Source organism: Pseudophryne corroboree, chromosome 10 (genome assembly GCF_028390025.1).
Source record: "Pseudophryne corroboree isolate aPseCor3 chromosome 10, aPseCor3.hap2, whole genome shotgun sequence".
NCBI classification, from domain to species: domain Eukaryota; kingdom Metazoa; phylum Chordata; class Amphibia; order Anura; family Myobatrachidae; genus Pseudophryne; species Pseudophryne corroboree.
In genome coordinates, this window is record NC_086453.1 from 10,204,352 (window position 1) to 10,220,998 (window position 16,647).

General features: G+C 51.8%; 1 protein-coding gene across 1 annotated transcript in view; it reads right to left on the reverse strand.

The window, feature by feature from the left end:
• Positions 1 to 12,724, reverse strand: part of SDHB (succinate dehydrogenase complex iron sulfur subunit B) — a 33,395-nt gene extending 20,671 nt beyond the window's left edge. Inside the window, exon 1 of the mRNA XM_063942102.1 lies at positions 12,557 to 12,724. Within this exon, the coding sequence (XP_063798172.1) occupies positions 12,557 to 12,622 (66 nt within the window). The 5' untranslated portion in view covers positions 12,623 to 12,724. The remainder of the gene's footprint in view (positions 1 to 12,556) is intronic.
• Positions 12,725 to 16,647: the final 3,923 nt, after the last annotated feature.

The window sequence follows — 16,647 nt, forward strand, 5'->3', positions numbered from 1 at the left end:
TCGTTCGCTGTGCAGCGATGAGGCAAAAAAAAAAGGGCACTTCTGCACATGCGGCGCAATGCGCACGCGCATTCTACTATTACAACGAACGATGTAGTTTCACACAGGGTCTAGCGAAGCTTTTCAGTCGCACTGCAGACCGCAGAGTGATTGACATGAAGTGGGCGTTTCTGGGTGTCAACTGACCGTTTTTAGGGAGTGATCGGAAAAACGCAGGCGTGCCAGGAAAAACGCAGGCATGGCTGGGCGAACGCAGGGCGTGTTTGTGACGTCAAAACAGGAACTGAACAGTCTGAAGTGATCGCAAGCGCTGAGTAGGTTTTGAGCTATTCTGAAACTGCACAAAAAAAACAAAAAAACAAAAACTTTGTAGCCGCTCTGCGATCCTTTCGTTCGCACTTCTGCTAAGCTAAAATACACTCCCAGTGGGAGGCGGCATAGCGTTTGCACAGCTGCTAAAAACAGCTAGCGAGCGATCAACTCGGAATGACCACCTTGGCCCTGACAATTTATAGGACTCTGCACCATCCTGGGCTCTTACATGAACCAGTCCTCCGCTTTAGTTTACCAAATAGACTCTTGGGCCGACTGTCCTGCATCCCCTGAGGTCTCTTACCTCACAGGCAGGTTCCTACACTAATTGTGTCTGTGGGTGTGGTATAAAAAGGTAGATAGTAACTAGGTCGACCACTATTGGTCAACAGTAACTAGGTCGGCAGGTCTCCAGGTCAACATGAGTTTTTTATGTTTTTTTGGCGTCGTTTTCTTCATACAGTGACTGGGAACCTCAATTAGTGCACCGTGTCCCCTCGCATGGCAAGCAAGCTTCAGGCAAGGTTACCGTTCCAATCGTAGTACACGTGGTCCATTAAGTATGAAAAGGTTCAAAAAAAGAAAAAATAAGATTTTAAACCTACCGGTAAATCTTTTTCTCCTAGTCTGTAGAGGATGCTGGGGACTCTGTAAGGACCATGGGGTATAGACTGGCTCCACAGGAGACATGGGCACTATAAAGAACTTTAGATGGGTGTGCACTGGCTCCTCCCTCTATGCCCCTCCTCCAGACCTCAGTTAGAGAACTGTGCCCAGAGGAGACGGACAGTACGAGGAAAGGATTTCTGTTAATCCAAGGGCAAGATACAAACCAGCCCACACCATCCACACCGTATAACCTGGAATATACGCAACCAGTCAACAGTATGAACAAAAACAGCATCAGCCAAAGACTGATCTCAACTGTAACATAACCCTTACGTAAGCAATAACTATATACAAGCCTTGCAGAAATACGCCCGCACTGGGACGGGCGCCCAGCATCCTCTATGGACTAGGACAAAAAGATTTACCGGTAGGTTTAAAATCTTATTTTCTCTTACGTCCTAGAGGATGCTGGGTACTCCGTAAGGACCATGGGGATTATACCAAAGCTCCAGACCGGGCGGGAGAGTGCGGATGACTCTGCAGCACCGATTGAGCAAACATGAGGTCCTCCTCAGCCAGGGTATCAAACTTGTAGAATTTTGCAAAAGTGTTTGAACCCGACCAAGTAGCTGCTCGGCAAAGCTGTAATGCCGAGACGCCTCGGGCAGCTGCCCAAGAAGAGCCCACCTTCCTAGTGGAATGGGCCTTTACCGAATTTGGAAACGGCAATCCAGCCGTAGAATGAGCCTGCTGAATCGTGTTACAGATCCAGCGAGCAATAGTCTGCTTAGAAGCAGGAGCGCCAACCTTGTTGGCTGCATACAGGATAAACAGTGCCTCTGTTTTCCCAACCCGAGCCGTCCTGGCTACAGACATTTTTAGGGCCCTGACTACATCAAGGGACTTGGAATCCTCCAAGTCATTCGTAGCCACAGGCACCACAATAGGTTGGTTCATATGAAACGATGAAACCACTTTAGGCAAAAATTGAGGACGAGTCCTTAATTTCGCTCTATCCACACGGAAAATCAGATAGGGGCTTTTGTGAGACAAAGCCGCCAATTCAAACACCCGCCTTGCAGATGCCAAGGCCAACAACATGACCACTTTCCAAGTGAGAAATTTTAATTCAACCGTTTGAAGAGGTTCAAACCAGTGAGATTTTAGGAACTGTAACACCACGTTAAGGTCCCAAGGTGCCACTGGAGGCACAAAAGGAGGCTGTATGTGCAGCACTCCCTTTACAAAAGTCTGGACTTCTGGGAGAGAAGCCAATTCCTTCTGAAAGAATATAGATAGGGCCGAAATCTGTACCTTAATGGAGCCTAATTTTAGGCCCATATCCACTCCTGTCTGTAGAAAGTGAAGAAAACGGCCCAGATGGAATTCCTCAGTAGGAGCATTTTTGGCTTCACACCAAGATACATACTTTCTCCAGATACGGTGATAATGTTTCGCCGTCACCTCCTTCCTAGCCTTTATCAGAGTAGGGATGACTTCTTCCGGAATGCCTTTCCCAGCTAGGATTCGGTGTTCAACCGCCATGCCGTCAAGCGTAACCGCGGTAAGTCCTGGAACACGCAGGGCCCCTGTTGCAACAGGTCCTCTCTGAGAGGAAGAGGCCACGGATCTTCTGTGAGCATTTCCTGAAGATCTGAATACCAGGCCCTTCGAGGCCAATCTGGAACAATGAGTATTGTCCGCACGCTTGTTCGTCTTATGATTCTCAATATCTTTGAGATGAGTGGAAGAGGAGGGAACACATAGACCGACTGAAACACCCACGGTGTCACCAGGGCATCTACTGCTACTGCCTGAGGGTCCCTTGACCTGGCACAATACCTCCGAAGCTTCTTGTTGAGGCGTGACGCCATCATGTCTATTTGAGGAAGTCCCCAATGACTTGTTATCTCTGCAAAAACTTCTTGATGAAGTCCCCACTCTCCTGGATGGAGATCGTGTCTGCTGAGGAAGTCTGCTTCCCAGTTGTCCACTCCCGGAATGAAGACCGTTGACAGAGCGCTTACGTGATTTTCCGCCCAGCGAAGAATCCTGGTGGCTTCCGCCATTGCCACTCTTCTCCTTGTCCCGCCTTGTCGGTTTACATGAGCCACGGCTGTGACGTTGTCTGATTGAATCAGAACCGGTAGGTCGCGAAGAAGATTCTCCGCTTGACGTAGGCCGTTGTATATGGCCCTCAATTCCAGTACGTTGATGTGTAGACAAGCCTCCTGGCTTGACCATATTCCCTGAAAATGTTTTCCTTGCGCGACTGCTCCCCATCCTCGGAGGCTCGCGTCCGTGGTCACCAGAACCCAGTCCTGAATGCCGAACCTGCGACCCTCTAGAAGGTGAGCACTCCGTAGCCACCATAGGAGAGACACCCTGGCCCTGGGGGACAGGCTTATTTTCTGATGAATTTGAAGATGGGATCCCGACCACTTGTCCAGATGGTCCCACTGAAACGTCCTCGCATGAAACCTGCCGAAGGGGATGGCCTCGTAGGTCGCCACCATTTTCCCCAGTACTCGAGTGCATTGATGGACTGACACTCTTTTCGGTTTTAACAGGTCTCTGACCATGTTCTGGAGTTCCTGGGCTTTTTCCATTGGGAGAAAAACCCTCTTTTGTTCCGTGTCCAGAATCATGCCTAAAGGCCCGTACACACTGGTCGATATATCGACCGTTCTCTTGAACGGCCGATATATCGCGGGACCGTCGGTCAGTGTGTACGGCCGATACGTCTGTGAACTCCATCGTTCACAGACGTATCGCGTCGGCCGCGCAGCACAGCCGACAGCCAATATATCTACCGATATACTGGCGCGTCGCTGTGTGTGTGTGTACGGGGCGGTCAGCCGACCGCCCGTACACATGCTGCGGCGGCCGGCGGTGATTGACAGCTGAACTGGGCGGGCATGTGTACACGCCCGCCCAGTTCATGACGTCAGTCCCCGACGGATCGGGCAGTGTGTATGCTCAACACACTGCCCGATCCGTCCATAGATATATCTGCAGATCAATTGATCTGCAGATATATCTATTAGTGTGTATCCACCTTAAGAAAGATAGCCGAGTTGTTGGAACCAACTGTGACTTTGGTAGATTCAGAATCCAGCCATGTTGCTGCAGCACTCTCAGGTAGAGCGCCACGCTTTCCAGCATCTGATCTCTCGATCTCGCTTTTATCAGGAGATCGTCCAAGTACGGGATGATTGTGACTCCCAGCCGGCGCAGGAGCACCATCATTTCCGCCATTACCTTGGTGAAAATCCTCGGGGCCGTGGAAAGCTCAAACGGCAACATCAAACTGGTAAGGACAGTCCTGTAGAGCGAATCTCAGGTACGCCCGATGAGGGGGGATATATGGGGACATGAAGGTATGCGTCCTTTATGTCCAATGACACCATAAAATCCCCCCCTCCAGGCTGGAGATAACTGCCCGGAGCGATTCCATCTTGAACTTGAACTTTTTCAAGTACAGGTTTAGGGATTTTAAATTTAGAATGGGTCTGACCGAGCCATCCGGTTTCGGGACCACAAATAGGGTTGAGTAGTACCCTTTCCCCTGTTGAACCAGGGGAACCTCGACAACCACTTGTTGTTGACACAGTTTTTGAATTGCAGCTAAAACTATCTCCCTTTCTGGGGAAGAAGCCGGTAAAGCCGATTTGAAAAACCGGCGAGGAGGCACGTCTTCGAATTCCAGCTTGTAACCTTGGGATACAATTTCCATTGCCCAAGGATCCACATCTGACTGAACCCAGACCTGGCTGAAGAGTCGAAGACGTGCCCCCACCGGCGCGGACTCCCTCAGTGGAGCCCCAGCGTCATGCGGTGGATTTAGTAAAAGCCGGGGAGGACTTCTGCTCCTGGGAACTAGCCGGAACAGGCAGTCTTTTCCCTCTACCCTTACCTCTGGCGAGGAAGGAAGAGCCCCGACCTCTTCTGGACTTATGCGACCGAAAGGACTGCATCTGATATTGCGGCGTTTTCTTTTGCTGTGGGGAAACATAAGGTAAAAAAGTAGATTTACCCACGGTAGCTGTGGAAACCAGGTCTGCGAGACCTTCCCAATATAAATCCTCACCTTTGTAAGGCAAAACTTCCATATGCCTTTTTGAGTCGGCATCACCCGTCCATTGACGGGTCCACAGGGCTCGCCTAGCAGAAATCGCCATGGCATTGGCTCTCGAACCTAGCAGACCAACGTCTCTCTGAGCGTCTCTCATATATAAGACTGCGTCTTTAATGTGACCTAAGGTCAATAAAATGGTATCCCTATCCAGGGTATCAATGTCAGCTGACAAATTATCCGTCCAAGCCGCAACAGCGCTACAAACCCAAGCCGACACTATTGCCGGTCTGAGCAAGGCACCCGTATTTGTGTATAAATTGATTTTAAGGTAGTTTCCGGTCTGCGATCAGCAGGATCCTTGAGGGCTGCCGTGTCTGGAGACGGTAGTGCCACCTTTTTGGACAAGCGCGTTAATGCTTTGTCCACCCTGGGCGAGGATTCCCACCGTATCCTGTCCTGTGCAGGGAAAGGATACGCCATAATAATTCTCTTGGGAATCTGCAGTTTCTTGTCTGGAGTTTCCCAAGACTTTTCAAATAACGCGTTCAGCTCATGAGATGGGGGAAAGGTTACCTCAGGTTTCTTTTCCTTAAACATGTGTGCCCACTTGTCAGGGACAGAGGGGTCATCTGTGATATATAAAACATCCTTTATTGCAATAATCATATAATGAATACTTTTGGCCACCCTTGGGTGTAACCTCGCATCATCGTAGTCGACACTGGAGTCAGAATCCGTGTCGGTATCTCAGCAGGGGAGAGTCCGGGGAGCCAGCTTCTCTGCAGTGTGCTGTGGAGAAAATGGCGCTGGTTAGTGCTGGAGTATCAAGCTCCGCCCCCTCAGCGGCAGGCTTCGGTCCCGCTCAAATTTCCAATACTGGCGGGGGATTATTTAATATACTGCCTCCGCAGCATATATATATATGTTAGCCAGTCCCCAGAGGTTTATTATTGCTGCCCAGGGCGCCCCCCCTGCGCCCTTCAGTGCCCGCTGTGTGTGTTGTGTGTGGGAGCAATGGCGCGCAGCGTTACCGCTGCACGTTACCTCAGAGAAGATCTGAAGTCTTCTGCCGCCTTTGAAGTCTTCTTTCTTCTTATACTCACCCGGCTTCTATCTTCCCGCTCTGTGAGTAGGACGGTGGCGCGGCTCCGGGACGAACGGCGAGGGTGAGACCTGCGTTCCGACCCTCTGGAGCTAATGGTGTCCAGTAGCCTAAGAAGCAGAGGCTGTCATTTAAGTAGGTCTGCTTCTCTCCCCTCAGTCCCACGAGCCTGTTGCCAGCAGAGCTCCCTGAAAATAAAAAAACATAACAAAAGTCTTTTTCAGAGAAACTCAAGAGAGCTCCCTGTAATGCACCCAGTCTCCACTGGGCACAGGATCTAACTGAGGTCTGGAGGAGGGGCATAGAGGGAGGAGCCAGTGCACACCCATCTAAAGTTCTTTATAGTGCCCATGTCTGCTGCGGAGCCCGTCTATACCCCATGGTCCTTACGGAGTCCCCAGCATCCTCTAGGACGTAAGAGAAAAATCGTGAAAAACTCATGTTGACCTTTTGACCTAGAACATGTCGACCTAGTTACTGTCGACCAATAGTGGTCGACCTAGAGGGGGACATGGGGGTGATACATAAAGCGGTGCAGAGTATACACAGCCCGGGGTACAGAGAGGGACATGGGGGTGACACAGAGCGGTGCTGAGTATACACAGCCCGGGGTACAGAGAGGGACATGGGGGTGATACATAGAGCGGTGCTGAGTATACACAGCCCGGGGTACAGAGAGGGACATGGGGGTGATACATAGAGCGGTGCTGAGTATACACAGCCCGGGGTACAGAGAGGGACATGGGGGTGATACATAGAGCGGTGCTGAGTATACACAGCCCGGGGTACAGAGGGGGACATGGAGGTGATACATAGAGCGGTGCTGAGTATACACAGCCTGGGGTACAGAGAGGGACATGGGGGTGATACATAGAGCGGTGCTGAGTATACACAGCCCGGGGTACAGAGAGGGACATGGGGGTGATACATAGAGCAGTGCTGAGTATACACAGCCCGGGGTACAGAGAGGGACATGGGGGTGATACATAGAGCGGTGCTGAGTATACACAGGCCGGGGTACAGAGAGGGACATGGGGGTGATACATAGAGCGGTGCCGAGTATACACAGCCTGGGGTACAGAGAGGGACATGGGGGTGACACAGAGCGGTGCTGAGTATACACAGCCTGGGGTACAGAGAGGGACATGGGGGTGATACATAGAGCGGTGCTGAGTATACACAGCCCGGGGCACAGAGAGGGACATGGGGGTGATTCATAGAGCGGTGCTGAGTATACACAGCCCGGGGTACAGAGAGGGACATGGGGGTGATACATAGAGCGGTGCCGAGTATACACACCCCGGGGTATAGAGAGGGACATGGGGGTGATACATAGAGCGGTGCTGAGTATACACTGCCCGGGGTACAGAGAGGGACATGGGGGTGATACATAGAGCGGTGCTGAGTATACACAGCCCGGGGTACAGAGAGGGACATGGGGGTGATACATAGAGCGGTGCTGAGTATACACTGCCCGGGGTACAGAGAGGGACATGGGGGTGATACATAGAGCGGTGCTGAGTATACACAGCCCGGGGTACAGAGAGGGACATGGGGGTGATACATAGAGCGGTGCTGAGTATACACAGCCCGGGGTACAGAGAGGGACATAGGGGTGATACATAGAGCGGTGCTGAGTATACACAGCCCGGGGTACAGAGAGGGACATAGGGGTGATACATAGAGCGGTGCTGAGTATACACAGCCCGGGGTACAGAGAGGGACATAGGGGTGATACATAGAGCGGTGCTGAGTATACACAGCCCGGGGTATAGAGAGGGACATGGGGGTGATACATAGAGCGGTGCTGAGTATACACAGCCCGGGGTACAGAGAGGGACATGGGGGTGATACATAGAGCGGTGCTGAGTATACACAGCCTGGGGTATAGAGAGGGACATGGGGGTGATACATAGAGCGGTGCTGAGTATACACAGCCCGGGGTACAGAGAGGGACATGGGGGTGATACATAGAGCGGTGCTGAGTATACACAGCCCGGGGTACAGAGGAGGACATGGGGGTGATACATAGAGCGGTGCTGAGTATACACAGCCCGGGGTACAGAGAGGGACATGGGGGTGATACATAGAGCGGTGCTGAGTATACACAGCCTGGGGTACAGAGAGGGACATGGGGGTGATACATAGAGCGGTGCTGAGTATACACAGCCCGGGGTACAGAGAGGGACATGGGGGAGATACATAGAGCGGTGCTGAGTATACACAGCCTGGGGTACAGAGGGGGACATGGGGGTGACACATAGAGCGGTGCTGAGTATACACAGCCTGGGGTACAGAGAGGGACATGGGGGTGATACATAGAGCGGTGCTGAGTATACACAGCCCGGGGTACAGAGAGGGACATGGGGGTGATACATAGAGCAGTGCTGAGTATACACAGCCCGGGGTACAGAGAGGGACAAGGGGGTGATACATAGAGCGGTGCTGAGTATACACAGCCCGGGGTACAGAGGAGGACATGGGGGTGATACATAGAGCGGTGCTGAGTATACACAGCCTGGGGTACAGAGAGGGACATGGGGGTGATACATAGAGCGGTGCTGAGTATACACAGCCCAGGGTACAGAGAGGGACATGGGGGTGATACATAGAGCGGTGCTGAGTATACACAGCCCGGGATACAGAGAGGGACACGGGGGTGATACATAGAGCGGTGCTGAGTATACACAGCCCGGGGTACAGAGAGGAACATGGAGGTGATACATAGAGCGGTGCTGAGTATACACAGCCCGGGGTACAGAGAGGGACATGGGGGTGATACATAGAGCGGTGCTGAGTATACACAGCCCGGGATACAGAGAGGGACAAGGGGGTGATACATAGAGCGGTGCTGAGTATACACAGCCCGGGGTACAGAGGGGGACATAGGGGTGACACATAGAGCGGTGCTGAGTATACACAGCCCGGGGTACAGAGGGGACATGGGGGTGATACATAGAGCGGTGCTGAGTATACACAGCCCGGGGTATAGAGAGGGACATGGGGGTGACACATAGAGCGGTGCTGAGTATACACAGCCTGGGGCACAGAGGGGGACATGGGGGTGATACATAGAGCGGTGCTGAGTATACACAGCCCGGGGTACAGAGAGGGACATGGGGGTGATACATAGAGCGGTGCTGAGTATACACAGCCTGGGGCACAGAGGGGGACATGGGGGTGATACATAGAGCGGTGCTGAGTATACACAGCCCGGGGTACAGAGAGGGACATGGGGGTGATACATAGAGCGGTGCTGAGCATACACAGCCTGGGGTACAGAGAGGGACATGGGGGTGATACATAGAGCGGTGCTGAGTATACACAGCCCGGGGTACAGAGAGGGACATGGGGGTGATACATAGAGCGGTGCTGAGCATACACAGCCTGGGGTACAGAGAGGGACATGGGGGTGATACATAGAGCGGTGCTGAGTATACACAGCCCGGGGTACAGAGAGGGACATGGGGGTGATACATAGAGCAGTGCTGAGTATACACAGCCCGGGGTACAGAGAGGGACAAGGGGGTGATACATAGAGCGGTGCTGAGTATACACAGCCCGGGGTACAGAGGAGGACATGGGGGTGATACATAGAGCGGTGCTGAGTATACACAGCCCGGGGTACAGAGAGGGACAAGGGGGTGATACATAGAGCGGTGCTGAGTATACACAGCCCAGGGTACAGAGAGGGACACGGGGGTGATACATAGAGCGGTGCTGAGTATACACAGCCCGGGATACAGAGAGGGACACGGGGGTGATACATAGAGCGGTGCTGAGTATACACAGCCCGGGGTACAGAGAGGAACATGGAGGTGATACATAGAGCGGTGCTGAGTATACACAGCCCGGGGTACAGAGAGGGACATGGGGGTGATACATAGAGCGGTGCTGAGTATACACAGCCCGGGATACAGAGAGGGACAAGGGGGTGATACATAGAGCGGTGCTGAGTATACACAGCCCGGGGTACAGAGGGGGACATAGGGGTGACACATAGAGCGGTGCTGAGTATACACAGCCCGGGGTACAGAGGGGACATGGGGGTGATACATAGAGCGGTGCTGAGTATACACAGCCCGGGGTATAGAGAGGGACATGGGGGTGACACATAGAGCGGTGCTGAGTATACACAGCCTGGGGCACAGAGGGGGACATGGGGGTGATACATAGAGCGGTGCTGAGTATACACAGCCCGGGGTACAGAGAGGGACATGGGGGTGATACATAGAGCGGTGCTGAGCATACACAGCCCGGGGTACAGAGAGGGACATGGGGGTGATACATAGAGCGGTGCTGAGTATACACAGCCCGGGGTACAGAGAGGGACATGGAGGTGATACATAGAGCGGTGCTGAGTATACACAGCCCGGGGTACAGAGAGGGACATGGGGGTGACACATAGAGCGGTGCTGAGTATACACAGCCCGGGGTACAGAGGGGGACATGGGGGTGATACATAGAGCGGTGCTGAGTATACACAGCCCGGGGTACAGAGAGGGACATGGGGGTGATACATAGAGCGGTGCCGAGTATACACTGCGGGGTACAGAGAGGGACATGGGGGTGACACACAGAGCGGTGCGGAGTATACACTGTGGGGTACAGAGAGGGACATGGGGGTGATACATAGAGTGGTGCTGAGTATACACAGCCCGGGGTACAGAGAGGGACATGGGGGTGATACATAGAGCGGTGCTGAGTATACACAGCCCGGGGTACAGAGAGGGACATGGAGGTGATACATAGAGCGGTGCTGAGTATACACAGCCCAGGGTACAGAGAGGGACATGGGGGTGATACATAGAGCGGTGCTGAGTATACACAGCCCGGGGTACAGAGAGGGACATGGGGGTGATACATAGAGCGGTGCTGAGTATACACAGCCTGGGGTACAGAGAGGGACATGGGGGTGATACATAGAGCGGTGCTGAGTATACACAGCCCGGGGTACAGAGAGGGACATGGGGGTGATACATAGAGCAGTGCTGAGTATACACAGCCCGGGGTACAGAGAGGGACATGGGGGTGATACATAGAGCGGTGCTGAGTATACACAGCCCGGGGTACAGAGGGGACATGGGGGTGATACATAGAGCGGTGCTGAGTATACACTGCGGGGTACAGAGAGGGACATGGGGGTGATACATAGAGCGGTGCTGAGTATACACAGCCCGGGGTACAGAGAGGGACATGGGGGTGATACATAGAGCGGTGCTGAGTATACACAGCCTGGGGTACAGAGGGGGACATGGGGGTGATACATAGAGCGGTGCTGAGTATACACAGCCCGGGGTACAGAGAGGGACATGGGGGTGATACATAGAGCGGTGCTGAGTATACACAGCCCGGGGTACAGAGAGGGACATGGGGGTGATACATAGAGCGGTGCTGAGTATACACAGCCCGGGGTACAGAGGGGGACATGGGGGTGATACATAGAGCGGTGCTGAGTATACACAGCCTGGGGTACAGAGAGGGACATGGGGGTGATACATAGAGCGGTGCTGAGTATACACAGCCTGGGGTACAGAGGGGGACATGGGGGTGATACATAGAGCGGTGCTGAGTATACACTGCGGGGTACAGAGAGGGACATGGGGGTGATACATAGAGCGGTGCTGAGTATACACAGCCCGGGGTACAGAGAGGTACATGGGGGTGATACATAGAGCGATGCTGAGTATACACAGCCCGGGGTACAGAGAGGGACATGGGGGTGATACATAGAGCGGTGCTGAGTATACACAGCCCGGGGTACAGAGAGAGACATGGTGGTGATACATAGAGCGGTGCTGAGTATACACTGCGGGGTACAGAGAGGGACATGGGGGTGACACATAGAGCGGTGCTGAGTATACACAGCCTGGGGTATAGAGAGGGACATGGGGGTGATACATAGAGCGGTGCTGAGTATACACAGCCCGGGGTACAGAGGGGGACATGGGGGTGATACATAGAGCGGTGCTGAGTATACACTGCGGGGTACAGAGAGGGACATGGGGGTGATACATAGAGCGGTGCTGAGTATACACAGCCCGGGGTACAGAGAGGTACATGGGGGTGATACATAGAGCGATGCTGAGTATACACAGCCCGGGGTACAGAGAGGGACATGGGGGTGATACATAGAGCGGTGCTGAGTATACACAGCCCGGGGTACAGAGAGAGACATGGTGGTGATACATAGAGCGGTGCTGAGTATACACTGCGGGGTACAGAGAGGGACATGGGGGTGACACATAGAGCGGTGCTGAGTATACACAGCCTGGGGTATAGAGAGGGACATGGGGGTGATACATAGAGCGGTGCTGAGTATACACAGCCCGGGGAACAGAGAGGGACATGGGGGTGATACATAGAGCGGTGCTGAGTATACACAGCCCGGGGTATACATAGGGACAGCAGAGCACAGGGATACAGGGCGGTATGACAGGCCCCCTAGATCTCACCTGTATCGCCCCCGCAGCCCTCAGCAAGGATCCGCTACGTCTCAAGGAGACCACGACCGCCGCCATCTTCCCCCTGACACTTGTATAACTCCCAGCTCCCGGCAGGCACCGCGGCCGTGACTTCTACACCACAGAGATAGAGTCAGCTGTCAGAGCGGCCGCCGTGGCTAGAGCGTCCCTCTCGTCTCTCCCCCGCGCTCTATGGTGACGTGAAGCCGCTCTGTCTTTCACCCGGGACTCGATGGTGTATTGTGTAGCCGGCGCTGAGGTTGCCGTGGTGACAGGCGGCCTGTAAGTCAGCTGAGTGACACCGTGTCTGTGGTGACCCTGAGTCCTGGAGCTGCTGTCACCCTGTCCCTGTGCACACACCCGGCATGGGGCAGACGCTGGCTCTGTATCCTGTGGGCAATAACCACGTGCTACCCCCCTCCCCCAACATGCCCCTTTGCTGCAGGAGGGTGACGGTCTTCCCCAGGAGCGGAGCGTTTTGTGACAGTAGTGCCATCTAATATTGTTGTATGTATTATACACTAGTCGCCTTGGCCCGGTATAAATCTTCCACTTATTAATACCCCTTTCACACTGCACAAATAAACCGGTATATTGCCGGGCTGACATGGGTCGTAGGGGCTGACATGGGTCGTAGGGTTACCACTTCATCCCTTTGAAGAGCATAGGTGCTGCAGAAGATGGCGCCGGAGCGGCTTGAGGGGAGGGTCGCTAGGTGGCCCGCAGCCCGGCAACATGGTGAAGGGGGGGGGGGGGGCAGGTATACCCATCCCCCCTTTCACGCCCAGGCCAGCAGCCAGCCATTGAAGGGCAGTGGGGGCTGGGCAGCTGGTGGGACCATAAAGGGAAGGAGCGAGGGGGGAAGCCGCCTTTGTCTAGGAAATGCAGCGCTATATTCTTCTGAAGATATGGTCTCCAGAACTGGACACAGTATTCCAGATGAGGCCGCACCAATGACCTATACAGTGGAAGTATTACTTCTCTTTTCCTGCTACTGATTCCTCTCCCTATGCAACCAAGCATCTGACTTGCCTTTCTCATTGCTTTCTTGCCTTCAAGTCACTTGAAATAGTGGGGCAGATGTATTAACCTGGAGGAGGCATAAGGAAGTGATACACCAGTGATATGTTCAAGGTGATAAAGGCACCAGCCAATCAGAGCCTAACTGTTAATTTACATATTGGAGCTGATTGACTGGTGCCTTTATCACCTTGAACATATCACTGGTGTATCACTTCCTTATGCCTTTTCCAGGTTAATACATCTGCCCCAATGACTCCTAAATCCCTTTCCTCCTCAGTAGTTTCCATTATAGTACCCGTGATACTATATTTAGCCTTTGGGTTTTTGGGACCCAAGTGCATGATTTTGCATTTTTTAGCATTAAACTGTAGTTACCACGTTCTTGACCATTTCTCAAGCCTACCTAGGTCATCAATCATTTGTTTTACCCCTCCCGGTGTGTCTACCCTGTTGCATATCTTTGTATCATCTGCAAAAAGACAAACTTTCCCTTCAATACTATTTGCAATGTCACCAACAAAGATATTAAAGAGAACTGGACCAAGTACAGATCCCTGGAGTACTCCACTGGTAACATTTTCCTCCATAGATTGCACCCCATTTACTACAACTGTCTGTTTCCTATCCTGCAACCAGGTTCTTATCCATTTAACTGTTTATAATACACCCCCATGCTTTTAAGTTTATTTAGCAGTCTGCAATGTGGGACTGTCAAATGCCTTACTAAAGTCTATATATGCTACATCTACAGCTCCCCCTTGATCTATTATTCTCATCACAGAGTCAAAAAAGTCAATAAGATTTGTTTGGCATGATCTCCCACCAGTAAATCCATGCTGTTTTGGATCCTGTAAGTTGTTTGATTTAAGATATTCCACAACTCTTTCTTTTAATAGTTTTTCCATTACTTTCCCCACTACTGATGTAAGGCTTATTGGTCTGTAGTTACTTGCTTCTTACTTGCTTCCACTTTTGTATAGTGGAACTACATTCGCTCTTTTCCAGTCCTCCGGAATGGCACCTGTATTTAGTGACTGGTTAAATAATTCTGTTAATGTTGCCCCCACACATCTTTTAGTATCCTTGGGTGTATCCTATCTTGCCCCATTTATTTATCCACTTTTTGTTTTGAAAGTTCTGTTAGGACCTTCTCCTCTGTAAATGTACTTTCATCTACTTTATTTTTATAAATGTCCTTGCAACTTAACTGTGGCCACAACCCTTCTCCTTCTGTAGTAAATACTGAGCAAAAATAATTATTTAGGTGATCTCATATTGCCTTGTCTCCCTACACCAAATGCTCACTCTCTGTGTCTTAAGTCTTATTATTCCTCCATTTGATTAATTACGCAGGTTCTGTGGCTGATTAAACCCAGGTGAAATGGAGTCTTGAAGTCAGCCAGCCACAGAACCTGTGTAATTAATATGTGTCAAGAATGAAAGGGATGAGGTGGTAGCCCTAACGGGTCGATGTGCAGTGTAAAAGGAGTAAGTCCCGAAATCCCAGGTCGCCTGACCAGGTTTTTCAACCCAGAAATAAAGGAGGAAGAGGAGGCGGCGTGGAGATGATCTCATCTCCAAGAGCCGCCTGCGCACCTGCCCCTGATGATGCCGGCTCCAACCTCACTCCCGATGGCATCCCCTTATTGCTAGGTCATGTTGGCAATCTGAAAGGGGTCTCATGCGAGTCGCATCCTGGAATGACCCATGTACAATTCCTGGGTGTGACCCTCGCTTGCGATGTGAAAGCGGTATACGTTCTCAATGAGTTGGATGTAAGTGTCAGCATTTTATAAATAATTAGCAGCTCTTCCAACACACCCATGAGGTGGCTTTTACCAGTGTCGTTTGTTTTTGGGGTGTCACTTAACCCACCTTTCTGTTCGGTTTTATAATGACTTTTCCATTGCGAGATGGGTTTAAAGTTTTCCTCCAGTTATCAGTGTTGCTCTGCCAAGGCTTTTGGGTACACAATATTTTTTATCTTCCCACCTCCATTTCCGTCAGTTATTTCAGATAATTGATTTATGGTTATTTCAGTCAGTTATTGCAGTTCATTTAAGTTTTCATCCATATCCATCCAGTGGAAGGCCCAGAACAGGCTCCCTGGGTCAAAGTTCAGCCCAGCGTACACCAACGGGAGGTCCAACCAGGACCTCAACCCTTTAGTATGTCCTGGGACCCAATGTTATCACTCTTTGAAGTTTTTATCCAAAGCCATCGAATGGAAGGCTCAGAACAGGCGCCCTGGGTGAAAGTTCTGCCCGGTGAGGTCCGACCAGGTCCCCCAACCACTTAATTCGGCTTTCAAAACCAATTGCCACCTGTCTGTGAAGTTTTCGTCTAAATCCATACAGTTAAAGGCCCAAAACAGGCTCCTAGGGTCAAAGTTCTGCCCATTGCATTCCGCAATGAGGTCCGACCGGGAACCCAATTTTCCATAAGGCATTCCAAACCAATTGCCACGTGTCTGTGAAATTTTCAGACAAATCCATCCACTGGAAGGCCCAGAAGTGGTTCCCCGAGTCAAAGTTCTGTCTGGCAAATTCCACCGTGAGGTTCAACCAGGACCCCAACCTCCCTAAAATCTGGTCAGGATCCAACTGGACCACCTCGCATTGGTTTCATCCCAATCGGTGCAAGGGTGACCGAATACATAACCGGACAGTCAAACAGACCAATGTACACATTGATCGCAAAATGTATTTGTAAACAATATTTGCAGTTTTTCCTTCAGGGATTAACACAAAAAGATGCTTGGGGCTACTAACTGGTGAGCAAGCTACGTAAAGCTGCTCATGGAAGAAGCAGCTGGTCCTGATATCTACGCCTGCAGCCCTGAGCGTTTGCCCCTGCGACTTGTTGATTGTCATAGAGAAGCAGTCACTTACAGGAAAATGCAGGAGCTTGACTTGAAAAGGAAAATTGTTGGGGATAAGCGGTACACGTGATATAAACACAGTCTCACCTGCACCACATCCCGTTAACTCTCTGCCTCAAATAGGTTCCTCCGCAGAGCAGTCACTTCCAGTCGGGTTCCGCTGCATAACTTGGGCGGA